This window comes from Chionomys nivalis, chromosome 3 (assembly GCF_950005125.1).
Source record: "Chionomys nivalis chromosome 3, mChiNiv1.1, whole genome shotgun sequence".
Lineage (NCBI taxonomy): Eukaryota > Metazoa > Chordata > Mammalia > Rodentia > Cricetidae > Chionomys > Chionomys nivalis.
Window position 1 is genome coordinate 111764094 of NC_080088.1, and position 24063 is coordinate 111788156.

General features: G+C 47.1%; 1 protein-coding gene and 1 pseudogene across 4 annotated transcripts; both read right to left on the minus strand.

Moving 5' to 3' along the window:
* Positions 1-494: 494 nt before the first annotated feature.
* LOC130871241 (creatine kinase U-type, mitochondrial-like) lies at positions 495-2056 on the minus strand (annotated as a pseudogene).
* Positions 2057-8699: 6643 nt separating this feature from the next.
* On the minus strand, positions 8700-23697 carry Arpc3 (actin related protein 2/3 complex subunit 3). 4 transcript variants are annotated; one of them, XM_057764601.1, is made up of 8 exons: positions 23580-23697; positions 18494-18593; positions 14743-14784; positions 13944-14020; positions 11591-11659; positions 10704-10830; positions 9725-9834; positions 8700-8988 (listed from the first exon to the last, which is right to left on the minus strand). In XM_057764601.1, exons 1-8 carry the CDS (start codon positions 23583-23585, stop codon positions 8926-8928), a joined length of 594 nt encoding a protein of 197 aa, XP_057620584.1. In that variant the 5' UTR covers positions 23586-23697; the 3' UTR covers positions 8700-8925. The 4 variants fall into 4 exon arrangements, with proteins under 4 accessions (XP_057620584.1, XP_057620585.1, XP_057620586.1 ...); XM_057764602.1 differs by having other exon boundaries at positions 8701-8988; positions 9725-9819; XM_057764603.1 differs by lacking the exon at positions 14743-14784 and having other exon boundaries at positions 8701-8988.
* Between the last annotated feature and the right edge of the window lie 366 nt (positions 23698-24063).

Consider the following 24063-nt stretch of genomic DNA (forward strand, 5'->3'; position numbering starts at 1 on the left):
TCACATTCAGCTGTACTGCCGCAGAGTGCTGGCCCTCCCCTTAGGATGGGTTTTGTCCTCGGATAACACTGGTAACGTTTTGTTTAAAAAGTTTCAAGAATCAGCCGGGCGGTGGTGGCGCACGCCTTTAATCCCAGCACTCGGGAGGCAGAGGCAGGCGGATCTCTGTGAGTTCGAGACCAGCCTGGTCTACAAGAGCTAGTTCCAGGACAGGCTCCAAAGCCACAGAGAAACCCTGTCTCGAAAAACCAAAAAAAAAAAAAAAAAAAGTTTCAAGAATCAGTGGTCAAGGACTAGGTGGTGCAGGCTAATAATCCCAGGACTGCTTCTGATCAACACCAGTCTAAATATCTACATGAAACGTTGTAGCAGTGTTTTGTTGTTAGTGGTGGTGGGTTTTTTGTTTTGTATTTGTTTTTCTTTTTTTGGGGGGGTGGGCATAATATGGAGTCTTTACTAGGACAGGGAGCGAGGGGCAAGCAGAACAGGCCACCATTAAATATGCTTGATTCATTTGCTGGGGATGGGGAGTTAATGTTTGCCATGCACAAGAGGTGCGGGGATCCGAATATCCTGTCTTCTCTCCAGACGCCGTTCACAGTCAATCAAATAGTTCACTCCGTCGATGACCAGCTGCACCAGCTCCACCTCTGACTTGCCAAGTCAGTCCAGATTAGAGATGTCAAAGACACTGCCTGTGGCAGCGGTGTCCACGCCTCCTGTTCCACGCTTTTGGAGTCTTAAGTTCTCCAAGATCTTTGGGAAACGGCTATCTTTGCTTAGCAGGGGCAGTTTGATGTGCACTCCTGCCTGAAGTCCAGTGCCCAGGTTAGATGGACAGGTCAGGATGTATCCCAAACGTCCATTCCACATGAACTCCCAGCCTCGTTCCTGGATCAGCCTCTCCACCTCTTTGAGGCCCCAGCGGAATCTTTCAAACACTCTCTTCATGTTGCCTCCTTTCTCCATAGAGATGACCCGTGTGTGGTCCTCCTCATTCACCCAGATCAAGAAACTCTTCTCATTGTTGTGCCAGATTCCCCGGGCGTCTGGCCAGTCTCGAGCCATTCCTGCTGCGGTCAACGATGGGGACAACAGGCTTATCAAACAGAAAATGCTCCAGATCCTGCTCCAAATCCAGTAGCTGCATCCCTAAACCATGGCTGGTCCCTTCTCCTGTCTGCTGTCTGCCTGCCCTTGACTTAGACTCCTGGCTTTGGCTGGAGCTGGGTCTCTTGCCGCTGGGATTCTGCTCCGCCCAGAATCTGTACGAGCCGCCAGTGAGACTGTATCCCCCAGGCGCTGAGTACCCAGACCTCCGAAAGCACAACAATTGCATGGCCAGTCACCTGACCCCAGCAGTCTATGCACGGCTCTGCGACAAGACCACACCCACTGGTTGGACTCTAGATCAGTGCATCCAGACTGGCGTGGACAACCCTGGCCACCCCTTCATCAAGACTGTGGGCATGGTGGCTGGAGATGAGGAGTCCTACGAGGTATTTGCTGAACTCTTTGACCCTGTAATCCAGGAGCGACACAGTGGATATGATCCCGGAACAATGAAGCACACCACTGACCTTGATGCCAGTAAAATCCGTTCAGGCTACTTTGACACTTTGACGAGAGGTACGTATTGTCCTCAAGAATCAGAACTGGCCGAAGCATCAGGGGACTCAGTCTGCCTCCAGCCTGCACACGGGCAGAGCGATGGAGAGATGTCTCAGAAGTTAAGAGCACTGTCTGCTCTTCCAGAGGTCCTGAGTTCAATTCCCAGAAACCACATGGTGGCTCACCACCATCCATCATGAGATCTGGTGATTTCTTCTGGCATGCAGGCAAATATGCAGGCAGAACACTGTATATATAATAAATAAATATATCTTAAAATTTAAAAAATCCTGGCTACAAGTTTGAAGCTTGCCAAGGCTACTTACTGAGAGGCTGTCTCAAACAACCACCACCAAAGTATAAAGAAGGCTGGTGTGAACTGATGTTCCCAGTAAAAAGCCACACCTATATTGACAATTCTACAGGCCTGGGCTGGTTGACTGATTAGGTCTCCACGACTGTGGAGAGTTAAAATGTTGAAGTTCCAGAGCCAAAATTATCTTGGACTTTTCTTTTTTTCAGTATAGGGTCTCACAGTGTAACACTGGCTACCTGGCTAGTTTGGAACTCACTGGCCTCAAACTCATGGAGATCCGCCTGCCTCTGCCTCCTGAGTGCTGGGATTAAAGGTGTGCACCACCACCACCTGGCTCCAAGTTAGTCTCAAACTCACAGACATCCATCTGCCTCTGCCTCCCATGTGCTGAGATTAAAGATGTGTATCAACGCATTAATTTTTTTATTCCCCTTTCCTTTTTTTTTTTTTTTTTTCGGTTTTTCAAGACGGGTTCTTTGTGTAGTTGTGGCTGTCCTGGAACTCACTTTGTAGACCAGGCTGGCCTCGAACTCACAGAGATCTGCCTGCCTCTGCCTCCTGAGTGTTGAGATTAAAGGCATGTGCCACCATGGGGCTCTAGTCTTTTTTCGTGTGTGTGTGTGTGAGTGTGTGAGCGAGCCCCAGCAAGCATGTCTGTGTACCATGTGCTTGCCTGTGCCCAAGGATATCAGAGGAGGGCGTTGGATCCACAAGAACTAGAATTACAGCCTGCTTTGCACCATTATGTGTGTGCTGAGAACTGAACCCAGGTCCTCTCCAAAAGTAACAGGCGCTTCAGGGTGGTAACGCCCTGAGCTTTAGGTAAGTCACATGACCGTGCACAGTGACACAGAGGAACCACAGAGGAATAAGCCAGCACACCCCAGGCCTTTTCCATATGCCTAGCAGCACCCAAAGGGCAAACATCTTCCCCCGATGTTTCTCAGAAGTCTTTCCTACATGGGGAAACAGTTTGGCTTCTCTAAGTGACTCAGGCAGGATTAGGTGTCCCACTGGTGGGACAAAGAATTTGCCTGGGGTTGGAGAGATGGCTTGGTGGTTAAGAGCACTGATTGCTTCTCCAGAGGACCCAAGTTCAATTCCCAGCACCCACATAACAGCTCACAACTGTCTGTGAATCCAGTTCCAGGGAATCTGACACCTTCATACCAATGCACATAAAATAAAGTTAAATAAATTATATATATATGTATATATATATATATATATTTTTGGTTTTTCGAGACAGGGTTTCTCTGTGGCTTTGGAGCCTGTCTGTCCTAAATTATATTTTAAAAAAAAACTTGCATGAACAATGGCAGGGGAATAAATGACATTACCTTTCCAACCAGTTGGCCCTCTTTTCATGGAAGGGACCAACTGGCAAGACAACACTTAGGGTTTCTCAGCTGCTCCAGGGACACCTGTGCAAGGGACAGACAGTACTTAGAGGTAGCTTTGAGACAGGTACAACATAGGACAGCTTGGCCCAGCCAGAGTCCAGTCGCCACGACCCTCTACAGGAAACCTTCATTCCTATGCCACACCCATCAACCCTTACTTCTCAGACTCCAGCTACTTCTTTCCTGAGCCCATGTCTCTAGCCCTCCAGAGACTGGATATATCAAGTCTATATCCAGTGACTAAACCCCAATAGGATTACAAGAGAAACTGTGCTGAAATACAATAACTAAGACACAAAAGCCAAATTTAATGATACAATGAAACATCCCTGTCTTTCCTTTTTTCTTTTTGAGACAAGGTCTCACTGTGTAGCCCAAGAGATCCAAATGTTTCTCCCCCTAAATGCTGGGATTAAAGGTGTATTGCCACCACTCCTGGCAAAAAAAAAAAAAAAAAAAAAAAATGCTTGCTTGTTTTTAGACATAGGGTTTCTCTGTATAGCCCTGGCTGTCCCAGAACTCACTCTGTAGACCAGGCTGGCCCTGAACTCCCAGAGATTCGTCTGCCTCTGCCTCCTAAATGCTGTCATTAAAGACCTGTCCCAGCCGGGGGGTAGTGGTGCATGCCTTTAATCCCAGCACTTGGGAGGCAGAGGCAGGTGGATCTCTGTGAGTTCGAGGCCAGCCTGGTCTACAAGAGCTAGTTCCAGGACAGACTCCAAAACCACAGAGAAACCCTGTCTCGAAAAACCAAAAAAAAAAAAAAACCTGTCCCACCACTGCCCCACTAGATTTATTTACTCTTTTTTAGGATTTACTTATTGATTTTATGAATCTGACACTTTTATGCCAGAAGATGGTATCAGATCCCACTATAGATGGCTGTGAGCCACCATGTGGTTGCTGGGAATTGAACTCAGGTTCTCTGGAAGAGCAGCCAGTGCTCTGAACCGCTGAGGCATCTTTCCAACCCTCACTTTTTATTTAATGTATTTTGTCTGCATGGCCTGTGGAAGTCAGACGAGGTCATCAGAACCACTGGAACTGGAATTGAGGATAGAGGTGAGCCACTAAGTGCATGCTGAAACCAAACCCATGTCCTCTGCAAAAGCAACAAGTATTCTCAGACCATCAGACTCAGATTGCTGACTGCCCTTCTGCCCACTTCGGGGGTTTACTTTGGTAAACTACCTCTTTTCATGATAGTCCTGTATTTGCTCTGTGAACTTCTCATAATTGTTAAACTGCTTTATTTTGATTTTATTTTCGAGACAGTATTTCCCTGTGTAACCCTGTCTGTCCTGGAATTCACTCAGTAGATCAGGCTGGCCTTGAACTCAGAGAACCACCTGCCTCTGCCTCTGCCTCTACCTCCCAGGTGCTGGGATTAAAGGCATGTGTCACCATACAGGCTTGGGTACACTGGACTTTAAAGTGTCAACACGCTGCAGGTCGCCTGTGAACTGGAGCTTCAGAGCCAAAGCAAAGAGCCAAAACCCATGGACGATTCATCTCCGCGTAGACACAGAACAGATGTGGCCTGAAAATTACACCCTCCTGATGGAGTGGCCTTCTAACATCTGTAAACACAAATGAAAGGGCAAACAAAGTGCTTTCAGCGTGAGTGCTACAGCTATCCCTGGACAGAGCCCCAGCCACTGATTTTTTTTTTTTTTTTTTAAGATCTTCAATACTAATAGTTTTTGGAAGAAGAAAAAGTTAGAGCGAAAGAACTCAAATCAATCTTGTTCCAGTATTTCCGTGCACTGTGTCCTTTCTTCACCCGATGATAAACGACAGCAATTAGCGCCCTAGTAAAATGACGAATATAAACAGGATGCTTATGGGAAAAGAACAAGGTTACCAGACTGCCTCTTTATTTATTACCTGTTACTATTATTAAAGGGCTGGGAATTGAACCCAGGGCCTTGTGCATGCTCGTCAAATGTTCTGCCACTGGGCTCGACCCCAACTGCTGCTGCTGCTCCCCCCCCTTTTTTTTTTTTTTGGTTTTTTCGAGACAGGGTTTTTCTGTAGCTTTGGAACCTGTCCTGGAACTCCCTTTTTTTTTTTTAATATTTATTTATTTATTATGTATACAATATTCTGTGTGTATGCCTGCAGGCCAGAGAAGGCACCAGACCCCATTACAGATGGTTGTGAAGCCACCATGTGGTTGCCGGGAATTGAACTCAGGACCTTTGGAAGAGCAGGCAATGCTCTTAACCTCTGAGCCATCTCTCCAGCCCCCCTGGAACTCCCTTTGTAGACCAGGCTGGCCTCGAACTCACAGAGATCCGCCTGCCTCTGCCTCCCGAGTGCTGGGATTAAAGGCGTGCGCCACCAACGCCTGCCCCCCCCCTTTTTGAGACAGGGTCTCAAACTGTCCCTAAACTTGCTATGTAGTCGATGACTGTAAACTTCTGATCCTCCTGCCTCCACTTCCTGAGTGCTAGCATTACAGGCAAGTGCTGGGAATGGGATAGCAGACTGATAGATGGATTATTTTCTCATAATTGAGTAGTGAATGGCTGGACCAAGACGACTTCATACTTAATCTGACAGGGTTGGGTCCCAGTCAGCAGTAGATCTGGGTTCAGTTCCCAGCACACATACAATTTTTTTTTTTTTTTTTTTGGTTTTTCGAGACAGGGTTTCTCTGTGGTTTTGGAGCCTGTCCTGGAACTAGCTCTTGTAGACCAGGCTGGTCTCGAACTCACAGAGATCCGCCTGCCTCTGCCTCCCAAGTGCTGGGATTAAAAGCGTGTGCCACCACCGCCCGGCTTCACACATACAAATTTTGACGCCTATTGCTAAAGTACTTTAAATTGTACTTTCTAGTGTGGCAGCATACCCCTTTAGTCCCAGCATGGGGGAGGCTGAGGCAGATGGATTTTTTTTCTTTTTTGGTTTTTCAAGACAGGGTTTCTCTGTAGCTTTGGAGCCTGTCCTGGAACTAGCTCTTGTAGACCAGGTTGGCCTTGAACTCACAGAGATTTGCCTGCTTCTGCCTCCTGAGTGCTGGGATTAAGGGTGTGTACCACCACTGCGTAGCTAAATCCAGTCTTCATAGAGACTCCCAAGCTAGCCAAAGCTACCCTGCCACAAACCAACAAGTCATGGGGAGGGGACGACATGACCTGGGATGGCTTAGCAGGTAAAGACAATTGCCACCAAACCTGACAACCTGAATTTAATCCTAGGGATTGACATGCCAGGAGAAATGACCCAAGAATACCACCTTTTTGCTTTAAGGTGTGTCTTTTAATATACATAGGTTTTGTTTTTTATTTTTTCCTTATTTTCCTGTTTTTCTTTCACACTGGGCTTGCACCCACAGCCTCTATACTAACCCTTTTGTCCAGCTTGGACAGGTTTGTGCACAGCCCTGGGCTGGGCTAGGGGCTGAAAGCGGTATTTAACTAGTTTGTAGCTCATACACACATCCTACAGAGCACCGAGCTCAGGAACTCAATGACACTCAGTCAGGCATGGCGGCACACACCTTTGATCCGAGCACTTGGGAGGTGGAGGAGTTCAGTTATCCTTGGCTACCTAGAAGTTTCAGGACAAGCCGGGTGGTGGTGGTGCACGCCTTTAATCCCAGCACTCGGGAGGCAGAAGCAGGCGGATCTCTGTGAGTTCGAGACCAGCTTGGTCTACAAGAGCTAGTTCCAGGACAGGCACCAAAGCTACAGAGAAACCCTGTCTCGAAAAACCAAAAAAAAAAAAAAAAAAAAAAAAGTTTCAGGACATTGAGTTACTTGAGGCCCACTCTAAAGAGATAGTAAACACATCTACTTAGTTAAGGCAAGTGAAGGTGGCTCACGAGCATCTGGGAAATGGAGAAGTTGAGGTAGGACTGCCTCAAGTTCAAGATCAGCTTGGAACTCTGTGTTCAAAACAGAAATTCTAAGTCAGACCATAGTGGCTCACACCTTTAATCCCAGCACTCTGGAGGCAGAGATAGGTGGATCTCTCTGAGTTCTGACATCAGCCTGGTCTACACAGAGAGTTCCAGGACAGCCAGAGCTACAAAGTTGAGATGCTGTCTCCAAGCAAACAAAACAAAAAAGAAAGGAAAATGGACAAAGAAGTAAACAGTTTTCTGGAGAAAGTGCTAAGTGGGCTGGGCGGTGGTGGCGCACGCCTTTAATCCCAGCACTTGGGAGGCAGAGGCAGGCGGATCTCTGTGAGTTCGAGACCAGCCTGGTCTACAAGAGCTAGTTCCAGGACAGGCTCCAAAACCACAGAGAAACCCTGTCTCGAAAAACCAAAAAAAAAAAAAAAAAAAAAAGTGCTAAGTGGTCATATGCAAAGCAACTACCCATCTTAGAGAAATAGAGGTCAAAGCACAATGGACGCCATGTCACAGTCACAGGAAAGCAAAGGAAGGAAACAAGTGTTGGCGAGGTGAGGGGACACAGTATGGTCGCATGTCCCTGTGGGAATGTAAAACAGTGCAACTGCTGTTCTCCAGAAGGCTAAACAGTTCCCATGTGACTCAGCGGTTCCACTCTGAGGGACAGAATAAGCAAAAGAAACCTTGTGTGCACACCAATGTTCTTGGCAACACTGTTTGGTCAGAGCTCCAAAATAGAAACAACACAGATGTCCCCTGGATGGTGAATGAATAAACACAGTGTGATCTGCACCAAGACGGAATATTACTCAGCCATAAAAAGGAACGAACCACACACAGGTACAACACAAAGATGCTGTGCTAAGGAAAAGAAGCCAGACTCCTCTTCCATGAGGAATGGGGGAGGGGACGGACTTAGAAACATGCTAAGGGAAAGAAGCCAGACTCAAAGTATATGAAATATCTAGAGTAAAGAAATCTATGAAAACAGAGAATAGATTAGGTTAGTCCAGAGCCTGGGGACAGGAAGACTTTGGAGCAAAGGAGGAAGGTCACACATCTTTTGGGTGTGATAAAAAGGCTGTGGCATGTAGGTATCTGAAACTACATATACACTGACAACCGTTACACTGTCCGTTATCTGAAAGGCTATGATGGGGCCTGGCACAGTGACACCTACAGGAGGATTTGGGATTTAAGGCCCATGTGGGAGGCATAGTTACGGGCCACCCTGGGACTACACAGTGAGGCTGCCTCAAAAAAGACCAAATCACAAATATAAAAACCAGTCCCCCGCTCCCAAATATACCACCCACACCCCTTTCCATAAAAGATACAGTGCTAATCCCAGCACTTGGGAGGCAGAGGCAGGTGGATCTCTGTGAGTTCGAGACCAGCCTGGTCTACAAGAGCTAGTTCCAGGACAGGCTCCAAAACCACAGAGAAACCCTGTTTCAAAAAACCAAAAAAAAAAAAAAAAAAAAAAAGATACAGTGCAAGCTTTATCTCAAAAACGTTTTAATTCAATGTCTAAGATAAGCAATGACATTTATTACATATTAAGTACCAGCCTGAAATTGCCGAAAATTCAGATCACCCGACACCCACCCCCCAAATTCTTGATCAAGAGCTTTTCAGGCAAAGACACAATCGCTCCCCACTCCATGATCCATTATTAACGGACACAAAGAACTGTGTACACCTTGATGTGATGCTGCCCGGGCTCCATCCACTCACTGCCCAGGTCCCGAGAGACTCTTGTTCATGAACTGTCTCTTCACAAAGCAAGTCCACCACTGTCAAAGGCACAAGACAGACTTCAGGGTCAGGGCACAATGCAACCTCAAGGGCAGGCCAGAATTTCAGTTAACTTATGACACACAACTGTACCTAAACTAGCTTGGCATCTTACATTAAATTCAAAGGTGACCACAGCAGAAAAAGTAAATGTGCTTACTTGCCCTCCATAGGTGTGAGGCTTACATCCATTCATAGAAAGGGGGAGAGGTGTGTGAACCAGACATAGTGTACCCATATACTGCAGAACTAGCGAGGCTGAGGTAGGGAGAGCTCAATGTCACCCTTGGCTGTGTAGCCAGTTCTAGCCCAGCTTGTGCTATTTTCCCAAACCCCACCCTCCCCAGGGGCCCCTACCATGTATTGAATACACACCAGCTGCTCCTTGTGACTGTTCCCTACGCAATGCAAAAGTCATCATTTACATGGAATTCGGTATGCCATGAGTGTGGGTAACCTGGGACGTTCAAAGCCCACAGAGGATGAACAGAGGCTATATACGAACACCATGCCATTTTACTTAATACTCACAGACTGTGGATCCAATGGCTACACACCCCATACACAAACCCTGTGCATGACTGGAATCTATTCAGTAGTGAGTGTGGGGCAGTGAGCCCTGCATTGCCGAGTCCTCCAGGTCGGGCAGAAGTGAGTGTTCTTGGGACAGAAGGCTTCAGTGGTGTAAAAGGCAACAGGGCAAAGGGCTAAGCTTCGATTAAACAGAGAGCTCACCTTGCTGGGTTTATCATTCTGAGGGTCAAAAACTTTCTCACAGAGTCTCAGTCCAGTCTCCTGCCTCAGCTGCTGTAGGTACGCCCGCATCACTTCTGAAACAGGGAAATCTGCATGTGAGGAGATACGCTGGACGCACTGCCTGTCCAGCCAGACACTGAACTTAGTAAGGTATCTGTATCCATTCAAACAGCTTAGAGAAAGAAAGAATGGTCCAGATCACTCTGTGTGCGTGTGTGTGTGTGTGTGTGTGTGCGTGTGTGTGCAGGAGACGGTTCACTCCTTCCTTGGTGTGGGTCCCAGGAATCGAACTAGACTGTCAGGGTTGGCAGTGAGCACCTTTACCGGCTGAGCCATCTTGCTGACTCCAGATGGTCTTATAACTACATTCATTTTGGCCCAAAAGTCTCTGCATATGACACTCGTTAGCAAGCTCTTCTGTGAAAGTAAGGCGGCACGTGTGCTAAGTGCCTCACTGTCAACCTGAGCACCAGTCACTGGGCTGGGGGATGGTTCAGTGGAGAAGAAGCTTGCTGTGTGAATCTTCAGCACCCATGTAAAGGTCGGGTGGGCATGGTGGCTGGCCTGTACTCCCTTCCCTAGGAGGCGGAGTTGGGATTCCTCGAGCAAGTTGGCCAGCTACACTAGCTGGATCAGGGAGCTCCAGGGTCAGTGAAAGAGCCTGCCTCAATATGCAATGTGGAGAATGACCTGACATCAATCTCTGGCCTCCACGCACACAAGTGAACATGCCCACAAGTGTATTCACACCCACACCTACTTGCTCGCCCCCACACCATATACAAAAAGTGAACACCAATCAAGGCAGAGGGCAATGAGTTCAAGACCAGCCTGGATTACAGAGAGACTACATCCAAGAAACAATCAAAAAACACAAATCAACACCAAAAGTAAGACAGAGGGATGGCTGCATGCAAGAGCGCGCACACACACCCTCACAGGCACAGTCCCGTCTCACCATCCTCCTGTTTATTCGCAGGTTTGGCATAAATGGCATTGAGGGGGAAGCCAGGCTCTCCAGGAATGGGGAAGTTTGTGATTCCGAGCGTGTACATTTCTTTCTCGCCTTGGCTCCTGGAATTGCACTAAAATTGAAGGACACATTGATAAGAAAAGAGTAATTCCCAAACTCCAGATGCTTGGTGCCAGCAACTTCCAGGAGTGTACCAGGTTTCGTGAGTGCCCTTCTGCAGCGAGTGAACCTGCAGCCCTCTTCAGAACACTGTCGAAGAAGTAAAACCAGAGAAACTACAGAGAAACAGTGGAATACAATAGCTAAAACACTGAAAACCAAACTTACCAGACAGGAACACATTTCTCTTCCTAAATGCATACATTAATATATATTTTTCTAAGTTTTCTGAAACAATCTTACTACATAGCCCTATCCTAGAACTTGTTATATAGACCAGGCTGGCCTTGAACTCAGAGATCCGCCTACCTCTACCTCCAGAGTGCTGGGATTAAAGGCGTGCGCCACCACACTGGGCCCTAATAAAATCTTACTAGTTAAATTCTGAAGTTGTGATAAATTCAAATACATTTCAAAGTCAGCTCTTTCAAATACATGAGGACAGTGAGCCTCTAAGTGGGGGAGATGCTAACATGGCTGTGTCCTGCTGCCCACTCCACGCCTGATGCAAATGCTCAACTGTTCTCAGAGGATGAAAGAGACTACTGTCTCCTGACACCTCACCGCCCTCCTTCATGTCAGTTCCCCTATGGGTTCAGAGACCACAGCAGAAAGAGCTTTGGCTTCTCCTCGGTTCTTAGCAGACCCGGGTGGTTTTGAGGGATAGCCTGTCTCTGTCTGCTGTCCTTATGTGAAGAGCCAAGCCTTGTTACCTTTTGAAGTTTCTTTAGACACTCAGAGATGTAGAGCGTGATGTAGATCAAGGTTCTATCTGCTTCATTCTGCGAGGGAAAAGAAAACAACATAACGGCCACATGAGATGGACACTTCAGAGCATGTCTGCCTTCATGATCCACTGGCAACCCACAGGGTGCTCGGTTTCCCCAAGCCCAGCTGCGTGCTGCCCTGCTCCACAGCTCCTTCCTCATGCTGTATAAGGTGAAGAACGAACAGTTGCGGGTGATTATTAGAGTGTGGGTTTTTTTTTTTTCTTTTTTTAAAAAAGGCAAGGTTTCTCTATGTGTACCTCTGGCTGTCCTGGAACTTGCTTTGTAGACCAGGCTGGCCTTGAACTCACAGAGGTCTGCCTGCCACCACTGCCCAGCTAAGGAGGCTTATTTTTAAACCCATTCTTCCCTTGAGTGTCTCAGAACAGACACACCCTTCCTTGGCAGTGGAAGATGTCATTTCAGCAACCAGTTCTGAGAGAACCCTATAGAGCCCTACAGGCCCGACACCTCATCCTACCAGCAGGAGAATCTAAAGACAGTGACTACTGACCGCATGTGGCCTGTAGCCCAGGCCCAGTTTTATAATCATAGCCAGAAAAAAGGTTACACACGCCCCTACGCTCTGCTTTGTGATGAGCCACGGTCTCTGATTCCTGGACAATCCCTCAGCCTCTGGCTCCTCACAGGCAACACTACATCCAGCTTGTCCCTATCATACCTCTCACAAACACAGCACAAGCGGCTCAGTGCTGGATAGTGTCCATATCCTGCTGGATCCTGATATCCCAGAGTCGAGCAAGCAGAGTTTGAAGTCACACAGTTTACAACACTGTCAAGAACATTCCTTGCCCTTCTTTGTGCCTGGCTCATCGCAGTAGCTCAGGAGATGTTTTGTACGTCTGTCCCCTTTACAGCCAGGCACTGTTATTCTCTCCTTGACCACCCTTCTCACAGGGAGAGAAGGGGAAAAGTGGTCTAAGGAAGGGTCAGGTCATTCATGATTCCCTCCCCTCCATCCCAGCCGGGTCCACAACACAGCAGTGCAGTAGGACCGCCCTCTGAAATGTTTGGGGCCAAAAGTCTTCCAGATGCTGGTATGGTCTGCATTTGGGAATATCTGCATAGATTTCATCCTGAGTCTGAAACACTCCAAAATCCAGTTTGTAGCTTAGGATTCTGGAGCATCCGAGGCCTTCCTTAGAGTAAGGAAGAAGGGTATTGTTTTTATTTTTTTGAAACAAAATTTCAGCCTGGAACTCATAACAGTCCTCTTGCCTCAGCTTCCTAATGCTGGCACCACAGCGATTTATTCTCAGTGTCCAACCTGCACACGCACAAAACAGTGAACCAGTGTAAGTTCCAGACCAGTGTGGCCTATATAACAAGTTCCAGCCAGCCGTACATAGGAAAGCCCTGTTTCAAAGAAAACAAGCAACATATGAGACTTTGACTAGTTATCCATAAACACGGGCCTGGCATTTCCTGGATGCTTAATCAATACTAAGTAAATAGCGATGCATCCAGACTGGGGCTTGGCTAACTCTGTCAAGTCTGACAGAGGCAGTGGGGCAGTTGGCCTGCAGAATAGTGAAGATTTCGAAGGGGAAAGAATAAAAGCTAACACGGCTGAGGTGAAAGCTCAGTGGTTAAGAGCAACTGCTTTCTCAGTGGGCCTAGGTTTGCTCCCAGAACAGCCACGGCAGTTCACAATAACAAGGGACTCAACTCCTGGATCCCTCTTCCAGCCCATACGGGCACTGCACATATGTGGTGTGTACATGCTGCATACATAGATAAATAAATAATCTCTCTCCCTTTTTTGAGACAGGGTCTCTTTACAGAGTCCTGGCTGTCTTGGAACTCACTATATAGATCAGGCTGGCTTCTAATTCATACAGATCTACTTGCTTCCCAAGTGCTGGGGTTAAAGGTGGGTATAACCATGCCTAGCCTAAAATAAATAATCTCAAAAGGAAAAGAAAAAGAAAAAGAAAAAAAAAAGAAGGAAAAAAAAAAAAACCAAACACAACCCATAGCCTTTCCCTCGCTTTCAGATTCTAGTCTCACCGCCATTTCACTCAACTCTCACAGCAGCCCTGACTTCAAAGTAGATTGATTGATGGATTTTTGGTTTTTCTGGGTTTTCGAGACAGGGTTTATCTGTGTAGCCCTGGCTGTCCTGGAACTCACTCTGTAGACCAGGCTGGCCTTGAATTCACATAGTTCTGTCCCTGCCTCCCAAGTGCTGGGTTTAAAGGTGTGCACCACTACTGCCCGGCTCAAGTAGACATTTATCCCCATCTGAAAACTAAGCACCCCCAGCTCTGGAAGTTACCTTAATTTCATAGTTCTTGAAGAAGACATTGGCCTTGAAGTAATAGATGGCTTCATCCACAATATCTGTGTCCTTTGCTAGGCAGGAGACAAGAAGGAAGGAAGAGATATTACCAAAGGGACATGGTCCACCCACAGCTGTAAGGAGAGGTCTCCAAGCGTGATTATCACAAGGTCTGGAGTTAGATAAAGGAAAATGAGGCTGGGGCTAGCTGGAGAGATGGTTTGGGAATTAAGAGGGCTGGCTGCTCTTGCAGAGGACCTGGGTTAGTTTCTGGGGATCTGGCGCCCTCTTCTGGCTCAAAGGTCACCAGGCAAAAACACTCATGTATAAAATAAAATCTTAAAAAAATAAATAGGGCTACTGAAATACAGTCTTTAATAGTATTTCTAGAAACCAATGTGGTTTATTTTTAGTTCTACTATCTCTGAAAAAAATCTATGTGCTCATTAGAAAAATAAATTCAATCAATTAAAAAAAAAGATTACCATCTTAATTCTTATTACCCAGAGCAAACTATCACTGCTTAGTAACCATTTAAGACCTCAATGCACTTATAAAAATGGGCTGAGACACAGGCTATCTCCCTTTAAAAACAAAACAAAACAAAAACCCCAAAAAGCAAACAGAAAAAAACCCTTCTATGTGTGTCTGTGTGTATGCCACATGAGTGCAGAGGCCCATAAAGGTCAGAGGAGGGCATCAGATCCCTTGGAGCTGGAGCTACAGGTGGTTGTGAGGCCAATGTGAGTGCTGGGCCCTCAATTCTGTCTCTGGAGCAGCAGGAAGCACTCCTTACCACTGAGCCATCCTTCCAGCCCCAACACTCTAACAAAATGCCCTGAAAAGGAAAAAGCATCCAATATAATTTTATTTGAACCCGTACACTGGAGATTCAAGGGAAATACTCAAATTATTTAGGAACATTGGGGTTCAGATAACCTTCTCTCTTTTTATGGAAACTGTGGTTTAAATACAGCATGAGCTGTTCTAAGTGGCCACACTGAGGAAAGCCAGAAGCACTCTGTGACAAACAGAGCTCATTAAACAATTTCTCTGGCAACCTTTTCTTCTCTTTTTCATTTTGAAAGGACAGACTTTCTGGGTTTGATACGCAGCAGCTGGCTGCAGCAGGCCACTGACAGACACTTCCTGTCCTCGGCTGCTGTGGTCTCCGGTGGTGCAGGCAGAGCAGCCCTAAGGCTGCAGCCCTGGGCGACCCCATTACAACCTAGCTAGTTCCTCTGCAGAAGGATCCAGCTGTGTTCTCTGCATTCTGCTCTCAAGAAAAGGAAACTTCTCCTGAGCACCTGGGAGGAAACAGCAGGAGAGGGGACCTAGAGCAGAGCATGGTTCACAAAGACATCTAGAGGTATTTGCACAACAGAAAAGAATTTTTCTGCAGCTGATCTTGAACCCCGGGCCTCAGACACGCCATGCACAAGCTTTACCATGGGGCTGTGCTCCTGCCCCAGAATTCATCTCATCAATGCTAAGATAACTCACAACACAGACATCTACTCCAACAGTTCCAGTCCTTTGGCAAAGGAAGAAGTCACCCCTCACTTGTTTAGTTTCTTAGGCTCTCACTCTTCCTCGAGGAGTCAAGGAAGATGCTTAGTGTTTTCTCCATTCTAGGTTGGCTGCGCCTTCCGGTGCAATGTGTTATCTGTAACCATACAACAAACGGCTCTTCCTTGCAAACTGGGCCAACATTCTTTTTCTTTGAGCTGTTAACATTTTAGTACTGATGTTCTCCTCATGTCTGCCTTTCCCCATCTGCTTCTTTTTCTCAGAATCAAGTAAAAACTGGGGTGACTTATGTTTCAGCCAGTGTTAAAAACAATTCACTTAAGAGGAGGTCAAGGCGAATAATCTGGCAGAGGAAGGGCAAGAGGCTGAGGACACTGGGATTGTAACTGTGGTCTTGGAAACTGTGAATGGAACCCAGGCCAGACACTTGCAGGCTCTGGGGTGCTGTATCTGTGACAGCAGAAACGACACTGTCGGTGGAACATCTCAGAACATGTCAGAAAGAGGCTTCTGGGACAGTAAACACAATGCCTCAGAAGTCAAATGGGGAATCTGAAGGGCAGTAGGGGGCAGAGTGGGCATTCCATCTTGATGACTACAAACACCAAACAGGTAAGAAGGTGCGCAGTCCCAAAATCTGGGAATCACAGACCAGACTGGGAAACAAAGCTGATATCGAATAACAAAAAATTAAAATACAGGCTGGGCGGTGGTGGCACACACCTTTAATCCCAGCACTCAGAGGCAGAGGCAGGCAGATCTCTGTGAGTGTGAGGCCAGCCTGGTCTACAGAGCTAGTTCCAGGACAGGATCCAAAGCTACAGAGAAATCCTGTCTTGAAAAACAAAAAAAAAATCAAACAAAAAATCTGGCAACAAAGGTTGGAGAGACTGTAGGACAAAGGGAAGCCTGATTCACTGCCAGTCAGAGTGCAATTATGCCCATTGTGGTAATCAGGTTGGAGGTTCCTCAAAAAAATTAAAAATAGAATTACCATATGATTCAACTATCTCAGTCCTGGTCATATACCCAAAAGACTCCAATCCTGGTCACGTGGTGGTGACACATGCCTTTAATCCCAGCACTTGGGAGGCAGAGAGACAGGCAGATCTCTGTGAGTTCAAGGTCAGCCTCATCTACAAGAGCTAATTCAGGACTGACTCTAAAGATACGGAGAAGCCCTGCTTGGGGTGGGGTGGGGAAGATTCTTATCCTGCCAGACATATTTATACATCATGCTTATTGCTACTCTATTTATGATAGCAAGGACATGGAACTAGATGTCCACCAATAGAAGAATAGATAATGAAAATGTGGTTGTACACAAAATGGAGTATCACTCAGCTGTAAAATAAGTGAAATCATAACATGTACAGGAAAGTAGATGGACCTGCAAAGTAAATATTAATCGAGGTGATCCAAACTCACAGCAAAGAACACATGTTCCCCGCATACAGACCTAGCCACATGCTCATATAAGCAGGTGTGCACAGTATAACATCTACAAAGCAGACCGAGAACCAGTAACAGCAGGTGACAAGGAAGGACAGCATGGAGGTAAATGGGCAAGAGGACCTAAAGCTATTTTTCCGTTTTCAGCTCTGTCCACAGCAAAGCTCTATAGCTTCAGAATGGTGCTCTAGCCATTCACTGTTTCCTGAGATGGGCAGATTCGGAGACTGGACAAGCCTCTCAGTGGCTTCTTTAAACCAGCTTTTTTGGTTTTGGTTTAAAAGCAAAGTAAAATAAATTAAAAAGAAATATGAGAAAAAGAAAAAAGAAAGAAAACAAAACAAGCCACCACCACCAAAACCAAAAAAGTTTTAAAAAAACAAAAAAACAAAAAAACCCAAGACAGTGTTTCAAAGCAGATGAAGAGTTAGGACTGAAGCATGGAGCACATGCCTGTTATCCAAACACTGGGGAAGCAGGCAGGAGGGCCACCAGGAGAGTCACCACAAATTCAGGCTGGCTCTGTTTGACTTCCAGGCCCACCAGAGTGCCACCCTCTTCTGGCATACCCTCCCCCCCCCAAAAAAAGGTCTAATACTAGGGTTTGGTGAAATCTAAAGACCCCAAGAATAATAAACTGACATGGGCTGTGGAGATGGCTCAGAAGGCGAAAGTGCTCATAGAGAAAGCTCAGCCATCTAAGTTGGGATCCGCAGGACTGATGTCACAGCCTAAAGTGGTTACTATCTGTTCACCTCCACTCGTAAGCTGGCGCACATGCAGGCCCTCACACACAAATGTGCACAGTCAAAAACAAATGACTGTTTTTAAAAGTTGACAAGAGAAGAAACAGCTTTAGTGGGGAAGGGTTAATTTTTCTCGTTTTTGGAGTTAGGGCTCCCTGTGTTTCTTAGGCTGGTCTTGAACTACCAGACTCAGCCTCCTGGGTACAGCGCCATGCCCACATAATGCTTTCTGTTGCTTGTCTTTTTCCAGCATGATGACAGGAGGAGGCTGGGGACCTGGCATTCAGTTAGTCGGATATGACTCACTGTGGCCAGAATTTAACACATTTCCTCTTTCTTTTTTGAGACAAGGTAGCCCAGGTTGGCCTAGAACTTGCTGAGGATGACCTTGAACTGCTGTTCTTCCTGCCTCCACCTAGTGCTCGCTGTGAACGGGGATGGCAGGCAGGCCCTCCTGTGGTGTGTTGGCTCACCCCCAGCCCACATTTCCTCTTTTGGCTCACCCACACACCTGAAGGAGTCAGAAGTGATAACGCAGTTTCCTGTGACACAGCAGAGTGAACGTGACCCCCCTAAGCTCTTCCCTGCTCTCATGTCAGCAGGCTGGATGTTTTTTTTTTTTTTTTCTTTCTTTCGAGACAGGGTTTCTCTGTAGTTTTGGAGCCTGTCCTGGAACTAGCTCTGTAGACCAGGCTGGTCTCCAACTCACAGAGATCCGCCTGCCTCTGCCTCCCGAATGCTGGGATTAAAGGCAAGCGCCACCACCGTCCGGCTGGCTGGACGCTTTGAACCCAAATGGAAAAGAACCCTGAGACTCACTCTCGCGGGGCGCGGGTCCTTTGAACTGACTTCTGAGGGGAAGCAGCGCCATGTTGCCGACAAGCTTGGTGTCGGGGTCCATGAGAGAAGAGTGGTAAGCCTGCAGTGGCAAAGAGGGAACAAAGACAAGAAGCATTACAGGACAAGGCGAGTCCTCCAAAGGAAAACACCTGCTTGAGACTAACTCCGAGAGAGGATTGGCAGCAGCAGTGGGACCAGCTCCTAACTCAAGATACCAACCAGCAGATGCTGAGACATTCTGTCAGCTGGTTGTTAAGCACACATGCCCCCAAACTAAATCAGATGTGCAAAACTGAGGTAATCAGTACCTGCTACTTCACCATTTTAAAACTGAGGTAATCAATACCTATTACTTCACCATTTTAAAACTGAGGTAATCAGTACCCACTACTTCACCATTTTAAAACATGACATTTGACTATTGTCTATGTTCCTTTTTTTTGTTTTTCTTTTTGGGGGTGGTGTTTCGAGACAGGGTTTCTCTGTGTAGCTTTGGAGCCTGTCCTGGAACTAGCTTGTAGACGAGGCTGACTTTGAACTCAGAGATCCACCTGCCTCTCCTTCCCAAGCGCTGGGATCAAGAGCATGCACCACCACTACCCAGCTTTAAGACAGCGTTTCCACTATGTAGCCCTGGTTGTCCTGGAACTCAAAACAAAATCTTTTTTTTTTTTTTTTTTCTTTTTTTTTGTTCTTCTTGAGACAGTTTCTCTGTGCAGCCTGGCTGTACTGAACTCACTATGAAGACCAGGCTGGACTGGAACTCAGAGATCCACCTGCCTCCACCTGTAGAGTGCTGGGCTTAATGTCTTAAAGCCACACACTATATCTGGCTTTATTGCTTATGTTCTTTGTTCCTTTTTTCATTTTATTCACATGCACTGATGTTTTGGCCTGCATGTCTATGTGAGAGTGTCAGACCCCTGGAACTAGCGTTACAGACAGGGTGACCTGTCATGTGGGTTCTGGGACTCACTCGGGTCCAGTGGAAGAGCAGCCAGTGCTAACCGCTGAGTCATCTCTCCAGCTCCTACTGTCTATATTCTTAACATTCTTTTATCCTACTAGTATTTTGTGTGTTTGTCCTCATGGATCTGGCTGTACATGTGTGTGGGTATACATGTGTTTGTGTGCAGAGGTCAGAAGTCAGTGTCAAGTAGTGTCAAGTATCTTCCTCAATCGCTTCCCCACTTTTATTTTTGAGACAGGGGCTCTCATTGAGCCTGAAGCTCACCTACTGACTCGATTGCCAGCCAGCCAGCAAACCCCAGAGATCCTCCTGTCTTTCCTTCCCAGAGCCAGGTTTACAGGAATGCCCCACACCTGGCTATTTTTGTGGGGTCTAGGACTGAACTCGATCCTCATGCTAGAGTGGCAAGCACTTCACTGAACCTTCTCCCCGCACCAGCTCTTTCTGAGATAGGATCTCAAAAGCCAGACCTGCTTTGTGAGCAGCCCTGCCTGGCCTGGGACTTCCTAGGTAGACCAAGCTAACCTCAAACATATAGAGATCTGCCTGCCTCTGCCTCGTGGGATTATATCCTTAGGCTAAGAATGTGGTGTGGAAGGATGTTGTTTTCTTCTGGTGGGAGCATTCCATAATAGAAACCATACAAAACGGGTTTCTCACCCTCCAGCTAGCCAGGACCCACGCCCTAGTTTTGTAATCTGCTACTCCCATCTTAAGTCTCCTATCAAGACTGCATGATTCCTCCTCGAGCCTGTTTCCCGACCCCCTCCAACCCCAACAGGGTTTCATGTGGCCCAGGCTGGCCTCTCAGTATGTGAGGATGACTTTGAATGTATCCTCCTGCCTCTACCTCCCCAGTGCTGAGATGACAGGGCTAGATAACCACAGTATTGGCTTCGGGCGTGCTAGGTAGGTACTCTACCAGCTAAACTCTACGTCTCTGGTGAGCAGGTATGAGCTACAGGAGAGGGAACATCATTCTGATGAACAAATTCATATGCTGGTTCCTAATTTTGCTTTTTATGTCTGCTGTGAACAAAACCATTCATCCATCAAATGACTGCTAAGCACCGTTTTTGTGCGAGATAGAATGAATGGCTGTAATTTTTTTTTTTTTTTTTTTTTTTTTTGGTTTTTCGAGACAGGGTTTCACTGTAGCTTTGGAGCCTGTCCTGGAACTAGCTCTTGTAGACCAGGCTGGCCTCGAACTCACAGAGATCCGCCTGCCTCTGCCTCCCGAGTGCTGGGATTAAAGGCATGCGCCACCACCGCCCGGCTTATTCAATCTTTTAATCTCCCTACCTGGTAACACTTCTGTTACCCAAAGGCACTGCTACACTGCTAGAACCCGACAGCCCGAGGGGCTGACCCTTTTCCCTCTCCCTTCATTTCCTTCATGAAGATTTTTTGAAAACTAGCCAATCATGAAAGACACAGTCACTACCTGATTAAAAATAATAAGACCTACAAGAACTACCTATCCCATTGTGCTTGCTAGCTCAGTTCGGGTCCAGGTCATGCTACACCCTTTTCTGGAAAAAAGAAACTGCTTCATGAAGTTGCTTTTGTTTTATTCGTGTGTTTCTTTGTGAGACACCGAGTATTATGTGTTTCCAACAGCAGCAAGCACTCTGTTGAGTCATTTCTCTAGACCCTCATATGAGATCAAATAAATACATATACAGACATATGTGTGACGTTTCACGCTAATAGAGAAAGCTGACATAAAATAACCACAGTTAAGTCCAGAACTCTCTTTGTCCAACTAGAATGAGCACAGCGTAGCTTTCCTTTCTGGCTTAAACTCTGGCTTTATTACTTGTAAGCAACACTGTGCAAGTCACTTAGTTCCCTGAGCCCTAGTTCCTTCAGGAAAACCAAAACAGTAAGAACATGTACTTCACAGTGTCATCCTGAGAACAAAGGGCTCATCTGGACAATAACTCTAGGTCTCCACACACACCTCAATGGTCAGTAACTGTAAGACTCATTAAGACTCACAAACCTTACAAGGCTAAACATGGTGATGCAGGCCTGTGATCACAGCTACCTGGAAAGCTGAGGCAGGAGGATCACAGGTTCAAGGTGAGCCTGGGCAACTTTATGAGACCCTTTCTCAAAATAAAAGGCAAAATAGAGGTGGGGATATAGCTCAGTGGTAGAGGGTCTACGTAGCCTGTGATGAGGCTCTGGGTTCAGTTCTCAGTGCTGCCAAACACACACACACACACACAACTGGAAGTTACACCTGCTCTCCCTTCACCACCCGTCAGTGGACACTGTAGTGGTCTTACTTTTTGCACATGTTCATGCATGTGCTCATGCATGTTTGTGTGTGAAAGACAGAGTCAAATGCTGCGTTTCTTCCTCAATTACTTCCAGCATTTGTGTATGTAGTGCGTGTAAATATGTTCATGTGTGCATGCAGGTGTATGTGTACACACATGGAGGCCAGAGGCTTTTCTCTTTATTTATGAGACAAGGAGTTCCAGTGATCTCTATACTTTCCCAGCTCTGGAATTACAGGCAGAAGCCCCCTCCCCCGACTGCTAACTGGGTGCTAGGCAGCCAAACTCAGGTCCTTGTCCTTGTGCCCCAAACACCTAAACATTTAACCTACTGAGCCATTTTTCTCTCACTGAACCCAGCACTTGCTGATTTTGGCTAGACTGGCTGGCAGGCTGATGAGCCCAGAGGGTCTGCCTGACTCTTGCCTCCCCAGGGCTGAAGGAATAAACATGAGCTGCGCTGCTCCCACCCCCATCTCTTGCACAACAAGCATCTTCCAGAGTCTATTTCCCCCCCATATTTTGGAGACAGGTTTTATAGCTGTATAGCCCAAGCTGGCCTAGAACTCACAACATAGTCCACTTCAGTCTGAAATTTGCCATCCTCCTGCCTCTGTCTCCAAGCTCTGGGATGAGATATAAGTACCACCATGGAGGCTAGTGCTGTTCTCCATCTATTTTCTTCATAGGATTTTTTAAGATCTGAAACTACCTCCTATTTACATTTCCATGGTAACTATCTACCTGTTAAAATGCGAGCTCCTTGAGAGGGCCTTAGTCGCTGCTGTTACCAGTGCTGGCTTTGTAGTGAGAGTCCAGCATGTCCAGTGTGGACTTCATACATAGTGAGAGTCCAGCATGTCCAGTGTGGACTTCATACATAGTGAGAGTCCAGCATGTCCAGTGTGGACTTCATACATAGTGAGAGTCCAGCATGTCCAGTGTGGACTTCATAGTGAGAGCTCAGCATGTCCAGTGTGGACTTCATAGTGAGAGCTCAGCATGTCCAGTGTGGACTTCATAGTGAGAGCTCAGCATGTCCAGTGTGGACTTCATAGTGAGAGCTCAGCATGTCCAGTGTGGACTTCATAGTGAGAGCTCAGCATGTCCAGTGTGGACTTCATAGTGAGAGTCCAGCATGTCCAGTGTGGACTTCATAGTGAGAGTCCAGCATGTCCAGTGTGGACTTCATAGTGAGAGCTCAGCATGTCCAATGTGGACTTCATAGTGAGAGCTCAGCATGTCCAGTGTGGACTTCATTCAGATCCCTTTCTAATCTGCATAACGGAACCATGATGGAGACTGACATCGGATGTCAAGGACGACCAGACTACTGTCATTTTTTCCTCCCACCCGAAAGCACACGACAAGGAAACTCCTGGAAACCAGTGCTGACTCGGTGGGGGTCTGGGAGTAGAAATGCAGCTACAACAGGGAGGCAAGGTAGGGATCCGTCAGGGAAATGAGCCTGACAGGTGGTTAGCAGCAGGCCAACCAAAGGCGGAGGAGGAAGTGGAAGTGACAAGGGGTGGGGGTGGGGGAGAAAAGGAGAAGCTGGACCTTAGATTTAAAAATCAATTAAAAGCCGTCGCTCTTAACTTCGAAGCTCTCGGGTGAGATCTGGGAACACTTCAGGACTCGGGAGAAAACAGTGAGGAGAGAAAGGGTCCTGGGGCTGGAGGCAAAGAGCCGGGCAGGAGAGGAGGGCGGCAGTTTCCTCTTTCCCCGGCTTTCTAGAACGGGACTCCCGTCCCTCCTCAGGCCCCGGTCCCGTTCGGCTCCCCGACCTCGGGGCTCGAAGCCTTACCGGCATTTTGGCGGTGTCCGGATTCGATCCAGAGAAGCAGTACTCAGGTAACGCGGAACGTTTCCGGCCAGCGAGCCTGGGTGGAGTGGGCGGAAGTGAGCCGGAAGAGGCGGGCGAAACGAAGAGATGCACTTCCGGTCTAGCTTCCGCCCCTGGTTGCTGCAGCTGCGCTAATCAGAAAGGGCGCCAGAGGGTGCGCGAGCATCAGGCTCTGTGTGTGGCGCATGCGTAAATCGCGCACAGAGGAAGGCTGAGCTTTGAAATTAAAAAATCCCTCAGAGGTTAATAATCACCTCCCGCGTTTTCCTCATGCCCTGGTACCACAGTCCACGTAGGGAAGTCCAAATCATTTCTCACCTTCCACAATGGGGGATCTGGGGGTCGAATTCAGGTCTTGGGTAACCCTTACATACTTGAGCCATCTTGATGACCCTTATTTTTATTTCCCTAAGAGTCTCGAATTTGATTCCAGGCTGACCTCCAC